This window comes from Oncorhynchus mykiss, chromosome 18 (assembly GCF_057628025.1).
Source record: "Oncorhynchus mykiss isolate SJ-2025 chromosome 18, ASM5762802v1, whole genome shotgun sequence".
Classification (NCBI taxonomy): Eukaryota; Metazoa; Chordata; class Actinopteri; order Salmoniformes; family Salmonidae; genus Oncorhynchus; species Oncorhynchus mykiss.
Window position 1 is genome coordinate 65,126,406 of NC_143039.1, and position 19,085 is coordinate 65,145,490.

Sequence of the window (19,085 nt, forward strand, 5' to 3'; positions counted from 1 at the left end):
TCACTGTGCACCACACTGAACATGGACCAGAGTAAAGTAGTCACTGTGCCGTTTGGTATCATTGTGGTCACCACACTGAACATGGACCAGAGTAAAGTAGTCACTGTGCTGTTTGGTATCATTGTGTGCACCACACTGAACATGGACCAGAGTAAAGTAGTCACTGTGCTGTTTGGTATCATTGTGGTCACCACACTGAACATGGACCAGAGTAAAGTAGTCACTGTGCTGTTTGGTATCATTGTGTGCACCACACTGAACATGGACAAGAGTAAAGTAGTCACTGTGCTGTTTGGTATCATTGTGGTCACCACACTGACCATGGACCAGAGTAAAGTAGTCACTGAGCTGTTTGGTATCATTGTGGTCACCACACTGAACATGGACCAGAGTAAAGTAGTCACTGTGCTGTTTGGTATCATTGTGTGCACCACACTGAACATGGACCAGAGTAAAGTAGTCACTGTGATGTTTGGTATCATTGTGGTCACCACACTGAACATGGACCAGAGTAAAGTAGTCACTGTGCTGTTTGGTATCATTGTGTGCACCACACTGAACATGGACCAGAGTAAAGTAGTCACTGTGATGTTTGGGATCATTGTGGTCACCACACTGAACATGGACCAGAGTAAAGTAGTCACTCTGCTGTTTGGTATCATTGTGTGCACCACACTGAACACGGACCAGAGTAAAGTAGTCACTGTGCTGTTTGGTATCATTGTGGTCACCACACTGAACATGGACCAGAGTAAAGTAGTCACTGTGCTGTTTGGTATCATTGTGGTCACCACACTGACCATGGACCAGAGTAAAGTAGTCACTGTGCTGTTTGGTATCATTGTGGTCACCACACTGAACATGGACCAGAGTAAAGTAGTCACTGAGCTGTTTGGTATCATTGTGGTAACCACACTGAACATGGACCAGAGTAAAGTAGTCACTGTGCTGTTTGGTATCATTGTGGTCACCACACTGAACATGGACCAGAGTAAAGTAGTCACTGTGCTGTTTGGTATCATTGTGGTCACCACACTGACCATGGACCAGAGTAAAGTAGTCACTGTGCTGTTTGGTATCATTGTGGTCACCACACTGACCATGGACCAGAGTAAAGTAGTCACTGTGCCGTTTGGTATCATTGTGGTCACCACACTGAACATGGACCAGAGTAAAGTAGTCACTGTGCTGTTTGGTATCATTGTGTGCACCACACTGAACATGGACCAGAGTAAAGTAGTCACTGTGCTGTTTGGTATCATTGTGGTAACCACACTGAACATGGACCAGAGTAAAGTAGTCACTGTGCTGTTTGGTATCATTGTGGTCACCATACTGAACATGGACCAGAGTAAAGTAGTCACTGTGCTGTTTGGTATCATTGTGGTCACCACACTGAACATGGACCAGAGTAAAGTAGTCACTGTGCTGTTTGGTATCATTGTGGTCACCACACTGAACATGGACCAGAGTAAAGTAGTCACTGTGCTGTTTGGTATCATTGTGGTCACCACACTGAACATGGACCAGAGTAAAGTAGTCACTGTGCTGTTTGGTATCATTGTGGTCACCACACTGAACATGGACCAGAGTAAAGTAGTCACTGTGCTGTTTGGTATCATTGTGTGCACCACACTGAACATGGACCAGAGTAAAGTAGTCACTGTGATGTTTGGGATCATTGTGGTCACCACACTGAACATGGACCAGAGTAAAGTAGTCACTGTGCTGTTTGGTATCATTGTGGTCACCACACTGAACATGGACCAGAGTAAAGTAGTCACTGTGCTGTTTGGTATCATTGTGTGCACCACACTGAACATGGACCAGAGTAAAGTAGTCACTGTGCTGTTTGGTATCATTGTGTGCACCACACTGAACATGTACCAGAGTAAAGTAGTCACTGAGCTGTTTGGTATCATTGTGGTCACCACACTGAACATGGACCAGAGTAAAGTAGTCACTGAGCTGTTTGGTATCATTGTGGTCACCACACTGAACATGGACCAGAGTAAAGTAGTCACTGAGCTGTTTGGTATCATTGTGGTCACCACACTGAACATGGACCACAGTCAAGTAGTCACTGTGCTGTTTGGTATCATTGTGGTCACCACACTGAACACGGACCAGAGTAAAGTAGTCACTGTGCTGTTTGGTATCATTGTGTGCACCACACTGAACATGGACCAGAGTAAAGTAGTCACTGTGCCGTTTGGTATCATTGTGGTCACCACACTGACCATGGACCAGAGTAAAGTAGTCACTGTGCTGTTTGGTATCATTGTGGTCACCACACTGAACATGGACCAGAGTAAAGTAGTCACTGTGCTGTTTGGTATCATTGTGGTCACCACACTGAACACGGACCAGAGTAAAGTAGTCACTGTGCTGTTTGGTATCATTGTGGTAACCACACTGACCATGGACCAGAGTAAAGTAGTCACTGTGCTGTTTGGTATCATTGTGGTCACCACACTGACCATGGACCAGAGTAAAGTAGTCACTGTGCTGTTTGGTATCATTGTGGTCACCACACTGAACATGGACCAGAGTAAAGTAGTCACTGTGCTGTTTGGTATCATTGTGTGCACCACATTGAACATGGACCAGAGTAAAGTAGTCACTGTGCTGTTTGGTATCATTGTGGTCACCACACTGAACATGGACCAGAGTAAAGTAGTCACTGTGTTGTTTGGTATCATTGTGGTAACCACACTGACCATGGACCAGAGTCAAGTAGTCACTGTGCTGTTTGGTATCATTGTGGTCACCACACTGAACATGGACCAGAGTAAAGTAGTCACTGTGCACCACACTGAACATGGACCAGAGTAAAGTAGTCACTGTGCTGTTTGGTATCATTGTGGTCACCACACTGAACATGGACCAGAGTAAAGTAGTCACTGTGCTGTTTGGTATCATTGTGTGCACCACACTGAACATGGACCAGAGTAAAGTAGTCACTGAGCTGTTTGGTATCATTGTGGTCACCACACTGAACATGGACCAGAGTAAAGTAGTCACTGTGCTGTTTGGTATCATTGTGGTCACCACACTGAACATGGACCAGAGTAAAGTAGTCACTGTGCTGTTTGGTATCATTGTGGTCACCACACTGAACATGGACCAGAGTAAAGTAGTCACTGTGCTGTTTGGTATCATTGTGGTCACCACACTGAACACGGACCAGAGTAAAGTAGTCACTGTGCTGTTTGGTATCATTGTGGTCACCACACTGAACATGGACCAGAGTAAAGTAGTCACTGTGCTGTTTGGTATCATTGTGGTCACCACACTGAACATGGACCAGAGTAAAGTAGTCACTGTGCTGTTTGGTATCATTGTGGTCACCACACTGAACATGGACCAGAGTAAAGTAGTCACTGTGCTGTTTGGTATCATTGTGGTCACCACACTGAACATGGACCAGAGTAAAGTAGTCACTGTGCTGTTTGGTATCATTGTGGTCACCACACTGAACATGGACCAGAGTAAAGTAGTCACTGTGCTGTTTGGTATCATTGTGTGCACCACACTGAACATGGACCAGAGTAAAGTAGTCACTGAGCTGTTTGGTATCATTGTGGTCACCACACTGAACATGGACCAGAGTAAAGTAGTCACTGTGCTGTTTGGTATCATTGTGGTCACCACACTGAACATGGACCAGAGTAAAGTAGTCACTGTGCTGTTTGGTATCATTGTGGTCACCACACTGAACATGGACCAGAGTAAAGTAGTCACTGTGCTGTTTGGTATCATTGTGGTCACCACACTGAACATGGACCAGAGTAAAGTAGTCACTGTGCTGTTTGGTATCATTGTGGTCACCACACTGAACATGGACCAGAGTAAAGTAGTCACTGTGCTGTTTGGTATCATTGTGTGCACCACACTGAACATGTACCAGAGTAAAGTAGTCACTGTGCACCACACTGAACATGGACCAGAGTAAAGTAGTCACTGTGCTGTTTGGTATCATTGTGGTCACCACACTGAACATGGACCAGAGTAAAGTAGTCACTGTGCTGTTTGGTATCATTGTGGTCACCACACTGAACATGGACCAGAGAAAGCTAAGGAGAGATTTGTCTGAGGAGATCAGAAAGTAAATAATAGACAAGCATGGTAAAGGCTACAAGACATCCAACAGGATAATGACCCAAAACACAGCTAAAAGCGCCAAAGAATGGATAATAACGAAATATTGGACTATTCTGAAGTGGCCTTCTATGAGTCCTGATCTGAATCCTATCGAACACCTATGGAAAGAGCTGAAACTTGCAGTCTGGAGAAGGCACCCATCTAACCTGAGACAGCTGGAGCAGTTTGCTCCAGAGAGGGCCAAACTACCTGTTAACAGGTGCAGAAGTCTCATTTGAGAGCTATAGAAAACGTTTGATTGCAGTGATCGCCTCTAAAGGTTGTTTAACAAAATATTTTGTTTCAGCAAGGAGCAACAAAGTCTCATCACGTTGCAGAGTTCATGTGTAACTGCGGAAACGCACTCAAACGCACGAATGCCCGGCCGTCTTGTCTTCAGTCAGCTGTTCGCTATTTTCTTTTCATGACTGTCTTCATCCACAATCATCAGTTACACGATTTATACTGTCATTGTGCCAGCCCTAGTATCACAGAATGTGGAGATTTTATTCACATCCGATAGTGTATGCTTCTAGCAACTACCAAGCAGCAGAATCCCAGTGTTGGCGTGTGTGGCTACCGGCTAGCTTAGTCCTCTGCTGTGATTTGAAGGACTTGGCTGGGACTGATTGTATAACCCAGTATTGATGACTCATTTGTTGTGGACTCATTTTGTTGCTGGTCAGCACAGCACAGCAGTAATGACTGACTGTACTTGGGGTCATGTGGGTTTTACAGTGCTGCTGCCACTGGCTCTCTGGCATTTCCCCATACACAAGGTGCATGCTGCAGGAAGTGTGTGTGTACTGTGTCAGAGTTCATGCCTACATAAAGAACACGTGATGATCTCATGCCTAACCTACAGTAAAAGCACTCGTAGTTTTATTAGGGCGTAGAATAGTTTGTCTGTTCTCTCAAGCCACACCTATTGTTATGTCCAGCTGCTTCACTAAAGCAACACAACAGTGGTATGCAGATTTCATTTCTCTCAGCTCACCTGTGTGTCTCCAAACGTGCAGAAAATTAAATAACTGAATGTTGTCTTTCTCACTGCTTCCTGTTTCTCTCTCTCAGTGGTAGTCATGGTGACAGTCTCTTGATGTCGGAATGCTAAGTAACAGGAAGATGACATCAGTGTCCCCTACCCACAGTGACGGCAGCGCCAGCTCGTCCAAACATGACAACCATCAGGTGCGTGTGTGTGCGTGTGTGTGTGCGTGTGTGTGTGTGTGTGTGCGTGTGTGTGTGTGTGTGTGTGTGTGTGCGTAACTCCATGAGTCTCTCTCTACAGGACAGCTGGGAGATCATCGAGGGCCTGAAGGGTAACCCTGGCAACATCCAGGAGCCAGAGAAACAGGAGGGCTTCCTGCTCAAGAGGAGGAAATGGCCCATGAAAGGATGGCAAAAGGTGGGTACTACCTGCCTTACCCCTGACCACCTTCTCACCCCTAATCTGTGAAGGCATGGCACAAGGTGGGCGCCTCCCTTAACTCCTTACCTCTCACTGCAAGTGACTCTCAAGTGTCTTTCCTTGAATCCTCCAAATGCATTGGAGGAGAAAATCAGAGGTTATTTTCAGATCTTCTCCTGTTACGGACGTGAGGAATCAAGGAAAGACACTTGTTACACCCTGCCCCTCCTTTAACTCCGCAATTACCTGAAGGGCTGGCACATGGAAATGGGGTGGAAATGTGAGAAGTGTGCTACCCGACACATACCTGGTGTTTATCTAAAGCTCTGATAAGACACTTGTTAAGCTGGATGTGACATTTGAATGGAGTGTTTGAATGGATACTATGTTATTCATGTAAAAAGCTTTTATCCATAGCAGTAAGTTGTGAAGATATTTCCTTGGCACAAAGCAGATAAAGTTTGAAATGTGACAGAAGGGCGGCTGAAACAGTTGCTATTCGGTCTCTTGTTATACAGAGATACTTCTTGCTGGAGAAAGGCATTCTGAAGTACTCAAAGCGTGGAGCTGATGTAAGTATCTATTCAGAAGTATTTCAGGCAGATGCAACACACACACGCACAGAATTTATTTAATGTACAATATGTCATTGATGAAGGAGAAAGCATTTGCTCATTTAGTCAAATACACACACACACACACACACACACACACACACACACACACACACACACACACACACACACACACACACTGACCTTTGCTTTTGTTTCCAGCTGAAGAAGGGCAAGCTGCATGGCTGCATTGATGTGGGGCTGTCTGTCATGTCAATCAAGAAGAAAACCAAAGCCATAGATCTGGACACCAACGACAACATTTATCACCTCAAGGTGACTCTTTCTGTTTCTCTCTCTCGTTTATCTAGTTTTATCTTGTTTCTCTCTCGTTTTATCATTTCTCTCTTTCTTGTTTCTCGTTTTATCGTTTCTCTCCCGTTTTATCTTGTTTCTCTCATTTGATCTTTTCTCTCTTCTACTTGAATGACAATCTCTCTGTTCTATAGGTGAAGTCTGACAAGTCTCAGGAAATGAAGTCACAGCAGCTGTTTGATGATTGGGTGTCGAAGCTGCGACATCACCGCGTCTTCCGTCAAAACGAGATTGCGATGTACCCCCACGAGAGGCTTCTGTTCCACCCCTCCTCACACCTCTCTCCCAACCCCAACGACTCCATGAGACAGGTACAGTTCTCCCCAGACACTGATCCATAATCATTTTTCTGTGCCTAAAAGAAACGTCTTCCTGCAGCTTCTTAACTGACCAGTCATAATTTAATTATTGTACTGTATAGAGTAGGCTTCTGTTTATGCACATTCCATCTCCTTATCTTTCCCTCTCTCCACTCTCAATCTCTCTATCCTTCTCCCACTCCATCTCTTAGCGCCACTCCAGTCTAGCTAAGCAGGCGTCAGTTGTCCAGCAGGCTAAGGTCAGTGCCTGGCTCCACTCCTCCGAAGACATGGCCAAGTGCTGCAGAGGTATGGAGGTGAAACCTCTCACCTGTCTGTCCCATACATTTTCTGGATCTCACCTTACTTGTTGGCTGTGTCCCAACTGGCCCCCTATACCATACATGGTGCGCTACTTTTGACCAGAGCCCATAGGGCACTATATAGGGAATAGGTTTGCTATTTGGGACACAGCCTTAAGGTGTCAGCATGCTTCAGTCCAGCTGCCGGCTAGCCGAAGTCGGCTAGGAGACCCGAACTAGACCTGAAGACATTCGCTTGAAACATTTGAAAAAAGCAGCAACGGTACTGTTTGTCCATTTTGAAACGCCGTAGTCAGTATACACTTTCCTAAAATATTCAGAATTAATCTAAGATAACTCTAGAAATCTGTCATTGATTTTGATGTTTTTGCCGAGGAGATCTTAGTCGCGCAATTTTACATCTAACTAAGATGTTTGGTGGATTAAAAAGTTTTTGTGAAAACTAGTAATCTCTTGTTGAATGACAAATACTTTACTGAAGAATCCAAACTGTTGACCAATCACCGACGAAGGGGCGTAGACTTTAGCTACAGACTTCAGCTTGCCTTAAGAAAAAATGTCATCATAAAATGGGCATGAACTCTTCAACTGCTTTGGCCTTTACTGTCTCTATTTTGATCCTCCCTCAACTTCTGACATTCATCTGTCATCCTTCTCTCTTAGATTTAGAGGAGTGTGAGTCTTACCTGTTGGAACTCAACCTGTTACTGAAGAGTATGGAGGTTCTCCACCGCACTTACTCTGCCCCTGCCATCAGCCTCATGGTAACACGTAACATTTGCCCTTTAACCTATAACCCTAACCTTGGCCCAGTACACATACAGTTCTTGGCCCCTTTAACCTACTACCTACCCTACACTACACTAAAATATATTTAAAATATATTTTCAATTGTATTTTCAGCTGTTTGAAGCTGGTGTACAAAACAAAGTAAAAGACGTAAAAACAAAACTTAAGAAGGGAAGTATAGAAATAGTGCATATAGAACATATCCACAGCTTCTTAGACTTGCTTTCAATGAGAATGATAGATATATAACACACACTGGTTGGGTCGCCCAAAAAGTTACATAGTGCAGCTTTAAGCTATAAATTTGACCTACACTTCCTCTGCCCCAGCCATCAACCTCATGGTAACACGACCTATAACCCTGACCTACACTACACTTCCTCTGCCCCCGTCATCAACCTCATGGTAACACGACCTATAACCCTGACCTACACTACACTTCCTCTGCCCCAGCCATCAACCTCATGGTAACACGACCTATAACCCTGACCAACACTACACTTCCTCTGCCCCCGTCATCAACCTCATGGTAACATGACCTATAACCCTGACCTACACTACACTTCCTCTGCCCCCGCCATCAACCTCATGGTAACACGACCTATAACCCTGACCTACACTTCCTCTGCCCCCGCCATCAACCTCATGGTAACACGACCTATAACCCTTACCCACACTACACTTCCCCTTACTCTGCCCCTGCTATCAGTACACTGCAGATATTCACATCTCAATTTACCCCAAGACTTTAACCCTAACCTCTGTTTTCTCTCTATGGTAATAGTTGTCTGTCCCTTCCCTCTCTCTGTTACCCTCTCTGGGACACCAGGCCTCAACATACGACATCCCCAAGAAGGAGAAGAGGGGTCCCAGGAAGTGGCGTTCAAAAAATTGCAACAAAGATACCAAAAAAGATATCATAGCCACACTACAGGTACACACTTTTATTTTCTCTCAAAGCAATACCTGCTACCGGTCCATGTCACATCTACGACCACTGGAGAGAAGTGTTGCATTGACGACTACTACTGTAATACTGTCTTATGGAGTTTGTGATACTGTGGCAAGACATACACTATATATACAAAAGTATGTGGACACCCCTTCAAATTAGTGTTTGGCTATTTCAGCCATACCTGTTAATGACAGGTGTATAAAACCAAATACACAGGCATGCAATCTCCATAAACAAAAATTGTCAGAAGAATGGCCTTACTGAGAGCTAAGTGACTTTCAATGTGGCACTGTCATAGGGTGACACCTTTCCAACAAGTCAGTTAGTCAAATTTCTGTCCTGCTAGAGCTGCCCCGGTCAAATGTAAGTGCTGTTATTGCGAAGTGAAAACATCTCGGCTCAGCCGCAAAGTGGTAGGCCACACAAGCTCACAGAACAGAGTGCTGAAGTGCGTAGAGCATAAAAATGGTCTGTCCTCAGTTGCAACACTCACTACTGAGTTCCAAACTGCCTCTGGAAGCAACGTCAGCACAATAATATCATCGGGAGCTTCATGAAGAGCTTCATGGCCGAGCAGCCACATGCCTAAGATCACCATGCGTAATGCACCCATCGGGATGGTGTAAATGGTGTAAATCGCACCGCCATTGAACCCAGGAGCAGTGGAAACACATTCTCTGGAATGATGAATCATGCTTCACCATCTGGCAGCCCGACAGACAAATCTGGGTTTGGCCGATACCAGGAAAACCGCGACCTGCCCCAATGCATAATGGGAACTGTAAAGTTTGGTGGAGGAGGAATAATAGTCTGGGGCTGTTTTTCATGGTTTGGGCTAGGCCCCTTTTTTCCAGTAAAGGGAAATCTTAACTCTACTACAGTATACAATTACATTCTAGACAATTCTGTGCTTCCAACTTTGTAGCAACCGTTTGGGAAAGACCCATGCCTGTTTCAGCATGACATGCATAAAGCGTGGTCCATAAAGAAATGGTTTGTCGAAATCGGTGTGGAAGAACTTGACTGGCCTCCACAGAGCCCTGACCTCAACCCCATCGAATACCTTCGGGATGAATTGGATTGCCGACTGCGAGCCAGACCTAATCGCCCAACACCAGTGCCCGACCTCACTAATGCTCCAAATTAGTCTCGCTCCAGAGTACAGGCCTCGGTGTAATGCTCATTCCTTCGATAAACGCAAATCTGACCATCACCCCCGGTGAAACAAAACCGAGACTCGTCAGTGAAGAGCACTTTTTGCCAGTCCTGTCTGGTCCAGCGATGGTGGATTTGTGCCCATAGGCGACGTTGTTGCCGGTGATGTCTGGTGAGGACCTGCCTTACAACAGGCCGACAAGCCCTCAGTCCAGCCTCTCTCAGCCTATTGCAGACAGTCTGAGCACTGATGGAGGGATTGTGGTTTCCTGGTGTAATTCGGGCAGTTGTTGTTGCCATCCTGTACCTGTCACGCAGGTGTGATGTTCGGTTATACCGACCCTGTGCAAGTGTTGTTACACGTGGTCTGCCACTGCGAGAACAATCAGCTGAACTATCAGTCTGTCCTGTCTCTCTGTTGCACTGTCTTAGGCGTCTCACAGTACGGACATTGCAATTTATTGCCTGGCCACATCTGCAGTCCTCATGCCTCCTTGCAGCATGCCTAAGGCACATTCCCGCAGATGAGCTGGGACCCAGGGCATCTTTCTTTTGGTGTTTTTCAGAGTCAGTAGAAAGGCCTCTGTAGTGTAGTAAGTTTTCATAACTGTAGCCTTAATTGCCTACCGTCTGTCAGCTGTTAGTGTCTTAATGACCGTTCCACAGGTGCATGTTCATTAATTATTTATGGTTCATTGAACAAGCATGGGAAATAGTGTTAAAACCCTTTACAATGAAGATCTGTGAAGTTATTTGGATTTTTACAAATTATTTTTGAAAGACAGTGTCCTGAAAAAGGGACATTTTGCAATTTATGTTGACTACAAATAAGTAGGGGAGTGTACATACATGTCAACTGTTGTTTAATGAAGACGTTTTATGTGTACAGTGTAACACCAAATGAATCCCCCACCTGTAAATGTCTTTAACCTGTATTTTTCTCTCTGGTCCCACCAGGTTCCTGGCTGTGTCTCCCCACCTGCCTCTCCTCATCTCCATACCTCCCACCCAAACCTCTCTACTGCTGAAGCCAACATCCAGGAGGCCTTTGCTTTCCTGGACTCCCCAGACTCACCTACTGATGCCAACCGCCTCCAGGAGGACTTCTGCAGACTCGCTAACAACAGTGAGTCCCTGGTTTCAGGTCGGCCCCTTGGTTCAATATTAGGTATTTTAGAGTTTCCAGAGGAAGGCTGGGTATAGTGGTTAAAACTCTGTCACTCTCTCTCACACACACAACCCTCTTTCTTCCTCTCTGTCTCCCTCTCTAGTTCACTCCACTCTGCGGTCAGCCTATAGTTCTCTGTCAGCAGAGAGAGACAGAGTGAGACACACTATTGACCTGAAGGCCCCTCCTCCAGCACAGGTCATGGGCCTCAAGACCGACTATGGCTCAGTGAGTAAGGTGTGAGAGTGTGCATGTGCTGTTTTCCACTATATTGCACATAACATTGTATTGTCAAGTTGATTTCCAGAGATTGTGTTTATATACCAAACATGCCATTGGGACTGACCTAAACGTAAACCCAATCAGGATCTCCCAGATGGATCCCGCCCCCTTGTCCACCAGGTGTCCAATGAGAGTCGAGCGTCCATCCCTGAGTCCATGTCCGAGTTCTTTGATGCTCAGGAGTACCAGCTGACCTCCAGCTCCTCTGAGAACGAGGTGAGCCCTAACCATAGATGGGAGCAGACGACGCAACCCCAATGCCAACTAAATCCTTTAGGGAGGTTATCAATAATCTGACCCTGAGTCATTTTATATACATTTTCTGTCTCCAGGCCTCTGATGATGACTCGTATATCAGCGACGTCAGTGACAGCGTTTCCATAGACAATGGCTACAGTAATGAGAGAGGAAGCGAGAGACATGACTCAGGTATCCCACTCGTGTGTGTGTGTGTGTGTGTTTGTTTGTTTGTATGAGTATTTTCATGACGAGCATAACGATTTGTATGAGTGAGCAAATGTCTATCCAGTTTCCTATGTACATCCATTTTAAGACCAGCACCTCTACCCCCTCTCTCTCCCCCAGCAGGCTCAGGAGGAAGTAGTGTTCAGGTGGCCCGCAGGCGGACTACCCTCCCCTCCCCTCAGCCCAGCAGCAGCAGTGTCAGTCTATGGAACATCCTCAAGAACAACATAGGGAAGGACCTGTCCAAGGTAGCCATGCCTGTTCAGCTCAACGAGCCTCTAAACACACTGCAGAGGCTGTGTGAGGAGGTGGAGTACTCTGAGCTGCTGGATACAGCGAACCACACACAGGACCCGTACCAGAGAATGGTGAGGGTATAGGACGCAGGTACACACACAGCGCATGGTGAGAGAATTGAAACATACTCACAACAGGATTCTTATGATGGTGTGTGGATTCTCACAATGCATCACAACCTTTACCTGCACACACCTCTTTCTTTCTCTCTCCCTCACTCACTCTTACTGCGTCTCCTGTGCAGGTGTATGTGGCGACGTTTGCGGTGTCTGCGTACGCCTCCAGTTACCACCGGGCAGGAAGTAAACCCTTTAACCCCGTCCTAGGAGAGACCTACGAGTGTGACAGACCTGACAAGGGCTTCCGGTTCATAGCAGAACAGGTAAACAGGAACAAGTTACCTCGCATACAGTAAACCAAGAACCACTGGGCTAATTAATTTTCTGTTCCAAATTACAACCTATTCCCATTCAGTCTACAACCTTTGACCAGGAGCCATAGTGTTCTTGTCAAAATGACTGCACTGTATAGTGTGCAATTGAGAACACAACCATTGTGTAGGATGACTGTCATTACATTGTCAGTTACCCCCTGTTCTTCTTAGGTGAGCCATCACCCACCTGTGTCAGCATGTCACTGTGACTCTAACAACTTCACTTTTTGGCAAGGTAAACATATTACCACCTTTTTGCTCTATTTGGGATTGTTACTGTGAGGGTTACCTCCCCCACCGACCTACTTACATCTGCCTCCTCTCTGTCTCCCTCTCAGATGTCCAGTGGAAGAATAAGTTCTGGGGGAAATCCATGGAGATTGTTCGCATTGGAACCACTCATGTGACCCTGCCAGCGTGAGTCTGTTTGATCTATAGAGTTTGTGTGTGTGTGTGTGTGCGTGGGGGCCGTGTGCGCGTCTGTGTGCACCAGTGGAGGCTGCTGAGGGGAGGACGCTTCATAATAATGTCTGGAATGGAGTGGTATCAAAGATGTGGTTTCCATGTGGTTGATACCACTCCATTACAGACATTATGAGCTGTCCTCCCCTCAGCAGCCTCCACTGCTACGGACGTGTGTGTGCATCAAATAACTGCTTTCATGCAAAAGAGAGTGGGGTGGAAGGGGGGTGGCGTCGTGTGACAGGTCTGGTGTCGTGGTAAAGGGGTGTGTGACAGGTCAGGTGGCGTGACAGGTCTGGTGTCGTGTGGCGTGAAAGAGGGGTGGGTGGTGTCACGTGACAGGTGTGTTTGTCATCCTCAGGTTTGGGGACCACTATGAGTGGAACAAGGTAACTTCCTGCATCCACAACATCCTGAGTGGCCAGCGCTGGATAGAACACTACGGAGAGATGTCAATCAAAAACACCAGCAGTGACGCCTGCCAGTGTAAAGTGACTTTCGTCAAGGTGAGGAGAGGGACAATATACAGCGAAGCCCATACCTGTGTGCGCACAGCTACACTGAGGGTTTGTCCCAAATGGAACCCTATTTTGTATATAATGCACTACTACCCATAGGGCTCTGGTCAAGAGTAGTGCGCTATATAGGGGTTAGGGGGTTATTTGAGACATAACCTAACATGTTAATTGGGCAACACATATGAACCCCTAGGTGTAACAGCACCATCTGCTGAGGGACAGGAGGAACAACATCCTGCAGACTATTTTTCTTGGAAAGCTGATGAGTGGTGGATGGATTCATGTGTTAGACATAGAATTGTATGGGCTTTTTATTAAATAATTTATAACATGATTTAACAGAGTTTGATGGGTTTCAGATTGACCTGACGTTTTGTGTCCTTGGTATGTTAATTCATTTGTTTATTATTCATACGTTTTGCGTATTTAACCCACAGGCGAGATCGTGGAGCTCAACGGTTAACGAGATAGAGGGCATGGTCACAGACACAGGGGGGCGTGTCATCCACACCTTCTTTGGCAAATGGCATGAGGGCGTGTACCAAGGAGTCCCACCTTCTGCTATCTGCATCTGGAGAGCAAGTGAGTGACTGGCTCTTTGGACTGTCCATCAAAACGCAACCATACAGTAAATATTATAGCTTGATATGTTGTCCTTTGCCATAAGTTGAATTTTTTTTGTATAATATTATTGTGTGTGTGTGTGTGTGTGTGTGTGTAGACCCCATGCCTGTGGACCAGGACCAGTACTACGGCTTCACTCAGTTTGCTGTAGAGCTGAATGAGCTTGACGCTGCCCTGAAGCCCCTCCTACCCCCCACAGACACACGCTTCCGTCTCGACCAGAGGTACGACACACCCGGGATTATCTCTCTCATGCTCTTTCTCATGCTCTCTCTCTTATGCTCTCTCTTTCTCTTCTCACTCACTCACTCACTCACTCATGCTCTTTCAGGTGTTTGGAAGAAGGGAACATTGAGGGGGCTGAGGAGCAGAAACGGAGGATAGAGGAGCTCCAGAGGGGGAGGAGGAAAGTTCTGGAGGAGAACAATGTGACACACAAACCACGCTTCTTCAAGTACGCAACCGTGTGTGTCTCTTTCTGTCTGACTTTAGCAGACAAGGGAGTTCATAGGTCACACATTTGGCCTCGAACACAGAACAAGTCAGTCTTCCTTCTTAGCTGCATAGTATCCTATACAATATGGAACATTTCTGACGGAATGGCGTCTGTCAATATAACTTACGACACTGTCACTGGTCTGTGGTGTGCATAGCCTCAGTGTCTGACTGGTCAAAACAACACTATTAACAGTTGTTCTCAGTGGATTCATGAGATCTCAGTTTTACTTCTTAGGTTGTACTGGGGTTTAGGGTTATACAGTTAGGGTTATACATTTTTACATTTTAGTAATTTACCAGACTCTCTTATCCAGAGCGATTTACAGACTGTCTTAATTAGGGTTAAGTGACTTGTTCAAGGGCACATTGACTGATTTTTCACTTAGTTGTCTCAGGGACTCGAACCAATGAACTTTCTCTTACTGGCCCAATGTTGTTAACCACTAGGCTACCTGCCTCCCTGGGTGCATTATGACATATGTGTTGTGTGACTATTGTTTTGTTTATTTATCAGGAAATCAAAGGATGACACGTGGCTGAGCTCTAATATATACTGGGAGCAGCGGAAGAACCCCAGGTTCAGCAGAGAGGACTTCCCTGTGCTGTGGTGACCTCTGACCTTACCTATAACCCTGTGACCCCATGGGAGGGCAGATCTAGGGTCAGATTATTCTCGCCTACAAACCTTAACCAATACAGGGAAAACTCAAAACAGACCTTAGATCAGCACTTGGGGACAACACTCTGTCCTGTTGACTATGGACCGCTGAGTGTGAGGGCCTACGGCCAAATATGGGCTTCCTGCTTCTGTAGGTGGAGAAGGAGCTAATTTAAGAAATTAGCTTTCACTTGACTCTGTGTTTAAAAGAAAAGAGCTTCCTGTTTTGTTTTTGTCATTACTTTAGTCTATCTTCTTTCAATGTCATCCTTTTCTCTGTATATTTGTCAAATGTATACTTTATGCTGTCACTTTAGTACGGATGCAGTCCAGCCACCAAAGTGTCTTAATTGAGCAATAAGTCCCGAGTAGGTGTGGTATATGGTCAACATACCACGGAGTGCCTGGATACAGCAATTAGCCTTGGTATATTGACCATATACCACAAACCCCCAAGGTACCTTATTACTATTATAAACTGCTTACCAATGTAATTAGAACAGTAAAAAGTATTTTTTTTGTCATACCCATGGTATACGGTCTGATATACCACAGCTTTCAGTCAATCAGCATACTACTCAGGAAAACCTGCTGTAGATGATCATGCAAATCCTCACTCACAGTTGGTGAGTTAAAGTGCCTCATTGCACTTTTATGATGTCATACCACTGTTATTAATGTAGTCTAAAGAAGCACACCGATGGAGTCTCGTAACTAGGAGATGTAACTTTTTCTAAAGTTCAAACACTTTATACAGTTCAAACACAAATACAGACTGTCTTAACTCCTCAACCATTGGCTGACAGAACTTGTGAAATATGGCCACATGGAAATTCATAAGACTGAGTGTTAATGCCTGTGTGCTGCCCTGTTATAAGATTATATGTACTGTATATCAGTAAAGTAATAGAGCATTATCTATGAAGATGAACAATAAAACAGTGGAACTGTTATACTAGAGTCAGAATGACAACTTTGTGTGTGTGGTCATCTGTTCGTTTGGCATGTACAATGCTTAATTTGAACCGAATTTTGTTCCGGAACCTAGGTGTATTTGGTCAGATCCGGTTACTCTCATGGCACGAACAATTATTTTCAATGTACAAATTCTAATAAAAGCAATCAAAGTTCATTAGAGTTGCCACTTCGTTAATTCTCCTGCTCCCCACAAAAAAACGAAAGTGAAAAAGTTGATTTTCAGCCTGGGCCTATATTCTAACAGCTGATTGGGGTTGGTCCAGCTCAAGTTTATGGTTGTGCAACATTGTAACCTACTGTTTGTGTGAGACCAACCAGTGACCGTGGCTGTGTGAGAAGCATGCCTGTATCTCTCATGTAAATAGAATGAGATTAACTTTCTAAGATCTCTCTGCTCTGATAGACATGAGCCTGCTACTCTCATCCCTCTGCTCTGATAGACATGAGCCTGCTACTCTCATCTCTCTGCTCTGATAGACATGAGCCTGCTACTCTCATCTCTCTGCTCTGATAGACATGAGCCTGCTACTCTCATCCCTCTGCTCTGATAGACATGAGCCTGCTACTCTCATCCCTCTGCTCTGATAGACATGAGCCTGCTACTCTCATCCCTCTGCTCTGATAGACATGAGCCTGCTACTCTCATCCCTCTGCTCTGATAGACATGAGCCTGCTACTCTCATCCCTCTGCTCTGATAGACATGAGCCTGCTACTCTCATCCCTCTGCTCTGATAGACATGAGCCTGCTACTCTCATCCCTCTGCTCTGATAGACATGAGCCTGCTACTCTCATCCCTCTGCTCTGATAGACATGAGCCTGCAACTCATCTCTCTGCTCTGATAGACATGAGCCTTCTACTCTCATCTCTCTGCTCTGGTAGACAGGAGCCTGTTACTCTCATCCCTCCAGTGTTGCACTATCATGTATTTCCTTATAGTCATTGCCACTTGAACAGCACCCCTGAATAATTTAAATACATTTGACAAAGTTAAATAATTACTGTCCAGAAATGAATGAAATCATTCAGAATATCCTACTCCACCAGATAAGGCCTATAATTTAGCTGCAGAGGATAAATAGCTTCTTGTGGATTGTAGCCCAATAACAAGGAATGGCCTACAGTCGGGAATGCGTGACAAATATGTCAGTGAACAAACAGCATGCAGGCTAAACAGGCTTTTCGCAATATTTCAAATACAATCGAGGGAAAACACCGACTGGACAACAAATGGCTCCTGCTGAAAAGAGAAGAGACTGTGCTGTAGGCTACCAACATTTGATCAACTTCCAAATATTTTCTTAAAGTTAAACAAGAGCGAGACAGGCTTTTGGCACGAGCGCATCTGCCACCACCAGCGAGTGAACTGGACGTCATTGTGTGAGTCAGTGAAACTGGAAAGCATTTTTAAGACAAAAGTTTTTATTGATCTCAGTTTCAGTGTCAAAGTGGCCTACCATTTCGATAATTTGTGCCGTATTAAAAAAGATTATGCCATAGTCTCCAGTCTTGTAATATGACGTGGAATTGCATGAAATACGTTTATAAAATGCCACATTTCTATGCGTTTATAAGTGGCCACATATTTTTTTCCCCATGTGTGCAACTTCTGTTAGTGCCTCTGCAGTATTGCTCTATGTGACGACGCAAATGCGATGATATGCATGCAGTGCTTTATTAAGGTGCATTTGTTTTATGTCTTTTTTGTTTATGCGTACCGGTATCTCAGAATTCCCCAACCCCCTCTCGCGCCCACATTTTGTTCCTGCACCTCTGGAGTTACAAATTAAACACGGGGAATGTTCAGCAGTGGTGGAAAAAGTACCCAATAGTCATACTTGAATAAAAGTAAAGATGCCTTTTTTAATAGAAAATTACTCAAGTGAAAGTCACCCAGTAAAATACTACTTGAATAAACTTCAAATTATTTCTGCATCATTGAATGTACCCAAGAACACAGTAGCCTCCATCATTCTTAAATGGAAGAAGTTTGGAACCACCAAGACTCTTCCTAGAACTGGCTGCCCGGCTAAACTGTGCACTCGGGGGAGAAGGGCCTTGGTCAGGGAGCTGACCAAGAACACGATGGTCACTCTGACAGAGTTCCAGAGTTCCTCTGTGGAGATGGGAGAACCTTCCAGAAGGACAACCATCTCTGCAGCACTCCAACAATCAGGCCTTTATGGTAGAGGGGCCAGACAGAAGCCACACCTCAGTAAAAGGCACATGACAGCCCGCTTGGAGTTTGCCGAAGGCACCTAAAGGACTCTCAGACCATGAGAAACAAGATTCTCTGGTGTGATGAAACCAAGATTGAACTCTTTGGCCTGAATGACAAGCATCACATTTGGAGGAAACCAGGCAGCATTCCTACGGTGAAGCATGGTGGTGGCAGCGTCATGCTGTGGTTATGTTTTTCAGCGGCAGGGACTGGGAGACTAGTCGGGATTGAGGCAAAGATGAACGGAGAAAAGTACAGAGAGATCCTTGATGAAAACCTACTCCAGAGCGCTCAGGACCTCAAACTGGGGCGAAGATTCAGCTTCCAGCAGGACAACGACATTAAGCACACGGCCAAGAGAATGGAGGAGTGGCTTCGGGACAAGTCTCTGAATGTCCTTGAGTTGCCCAGCCAGAGCCCGGACTTCAACCTGATCGAACATCTCTGAAAATAGCTGTGCAGCAAAGCAACCATCCA

General features: G+C 45.4%; 1 protein-coding gene across 13 annotated transcripts in view; it reads left to right on the forward strand.

The window, feature by feature from the left end:
- Positions 1–16,382, forward strand: part of LOC110496582 (oxysterol-binding protein-related protein 3) — a 36,509-nt gene extending 20,127 nt beyond the window's left edge. Inside the window, exons 2-22 of one of the 13 annotated variants that reach the window (XM_036953330.2) lie at positions 5,218–5,334; positions 5,435–5,551; positions 6,073–6,126; positions 6,331–6,444; positions 6,618–6,794; positions 6,995–7,091; positions 7,769–7,869; positions 8,724–8,828; positions 10,962–11,130; positions 11,276–11,409; positions 11,539–11,670; positions 11,787–11,883; positions 12,043–12,287; positions 12,461–12,598; positions 12,821–12,884; positions 12,988–13,066; positions 13,473–13,617; positions 14,067–14,211; positions 14,351–14,477; positions 14,585–14,707; positions 15,266–16,382. In XM_036953330.2, coding sequence (XP_036809225.2) covers positions 5,251–5,334; positions 5,435–5,551; positions 6,073–6,126; positions 6,331–6,444; positions 6,618–6,794; positions 6,995–7,091; positions 7,769–7,869; positions 8,724–8,828; positions 10,962–11,130; positions 11,276–11,409; positions 11,539–11,670; positions 11,787–11,883; positions 12,043–12,287; positions 12,461–12,598; positions 12,821–12,884; positions 12,988–13,066; positions 13,473–13,617; positions 14,067–14,211; positions 14,351–14,477; positions 14,585–14,707; positions 15,266–15,362 — 2,544 coding nt within the window. In that variant the 5' untranslated portion in view covers positions 5,218–5,250 and the 3' untranslated portion in view covers positions 15,363–16,382. Of the gene's footprint in view, positions 1–5,217; positions 5,335–5,434; positions 5,552–6,072; positions 6,127–6,330; positions 6,445–6,617; positions 6,795–6,994; positions 7,092–7,768; positions 7,870–8,723; positions 8,829–10,961; positions 11,149–11,275; positions 11,410–11,538; positions 11,671–11,786; positions 11,884–12,039; positions 12,288–12,460; positions 12,599–12,820; positions 12,885–12,987; positions 13,067–13,472; positions 13,618–14,066; positions 14,212–14,350; positions 14,478–14,584; positions 14,708–15,265 lie in introns of all 13 variants that reach the window. The other 12 variants (XM_036953329.2, XM_036953331.2, XM_021572556.3 and 9 more) reach the window with 12 other exon arrangements.
- The last annotated feature ends 2,703 nt before the right edge of the window (positions 16,383–19,085 follow it).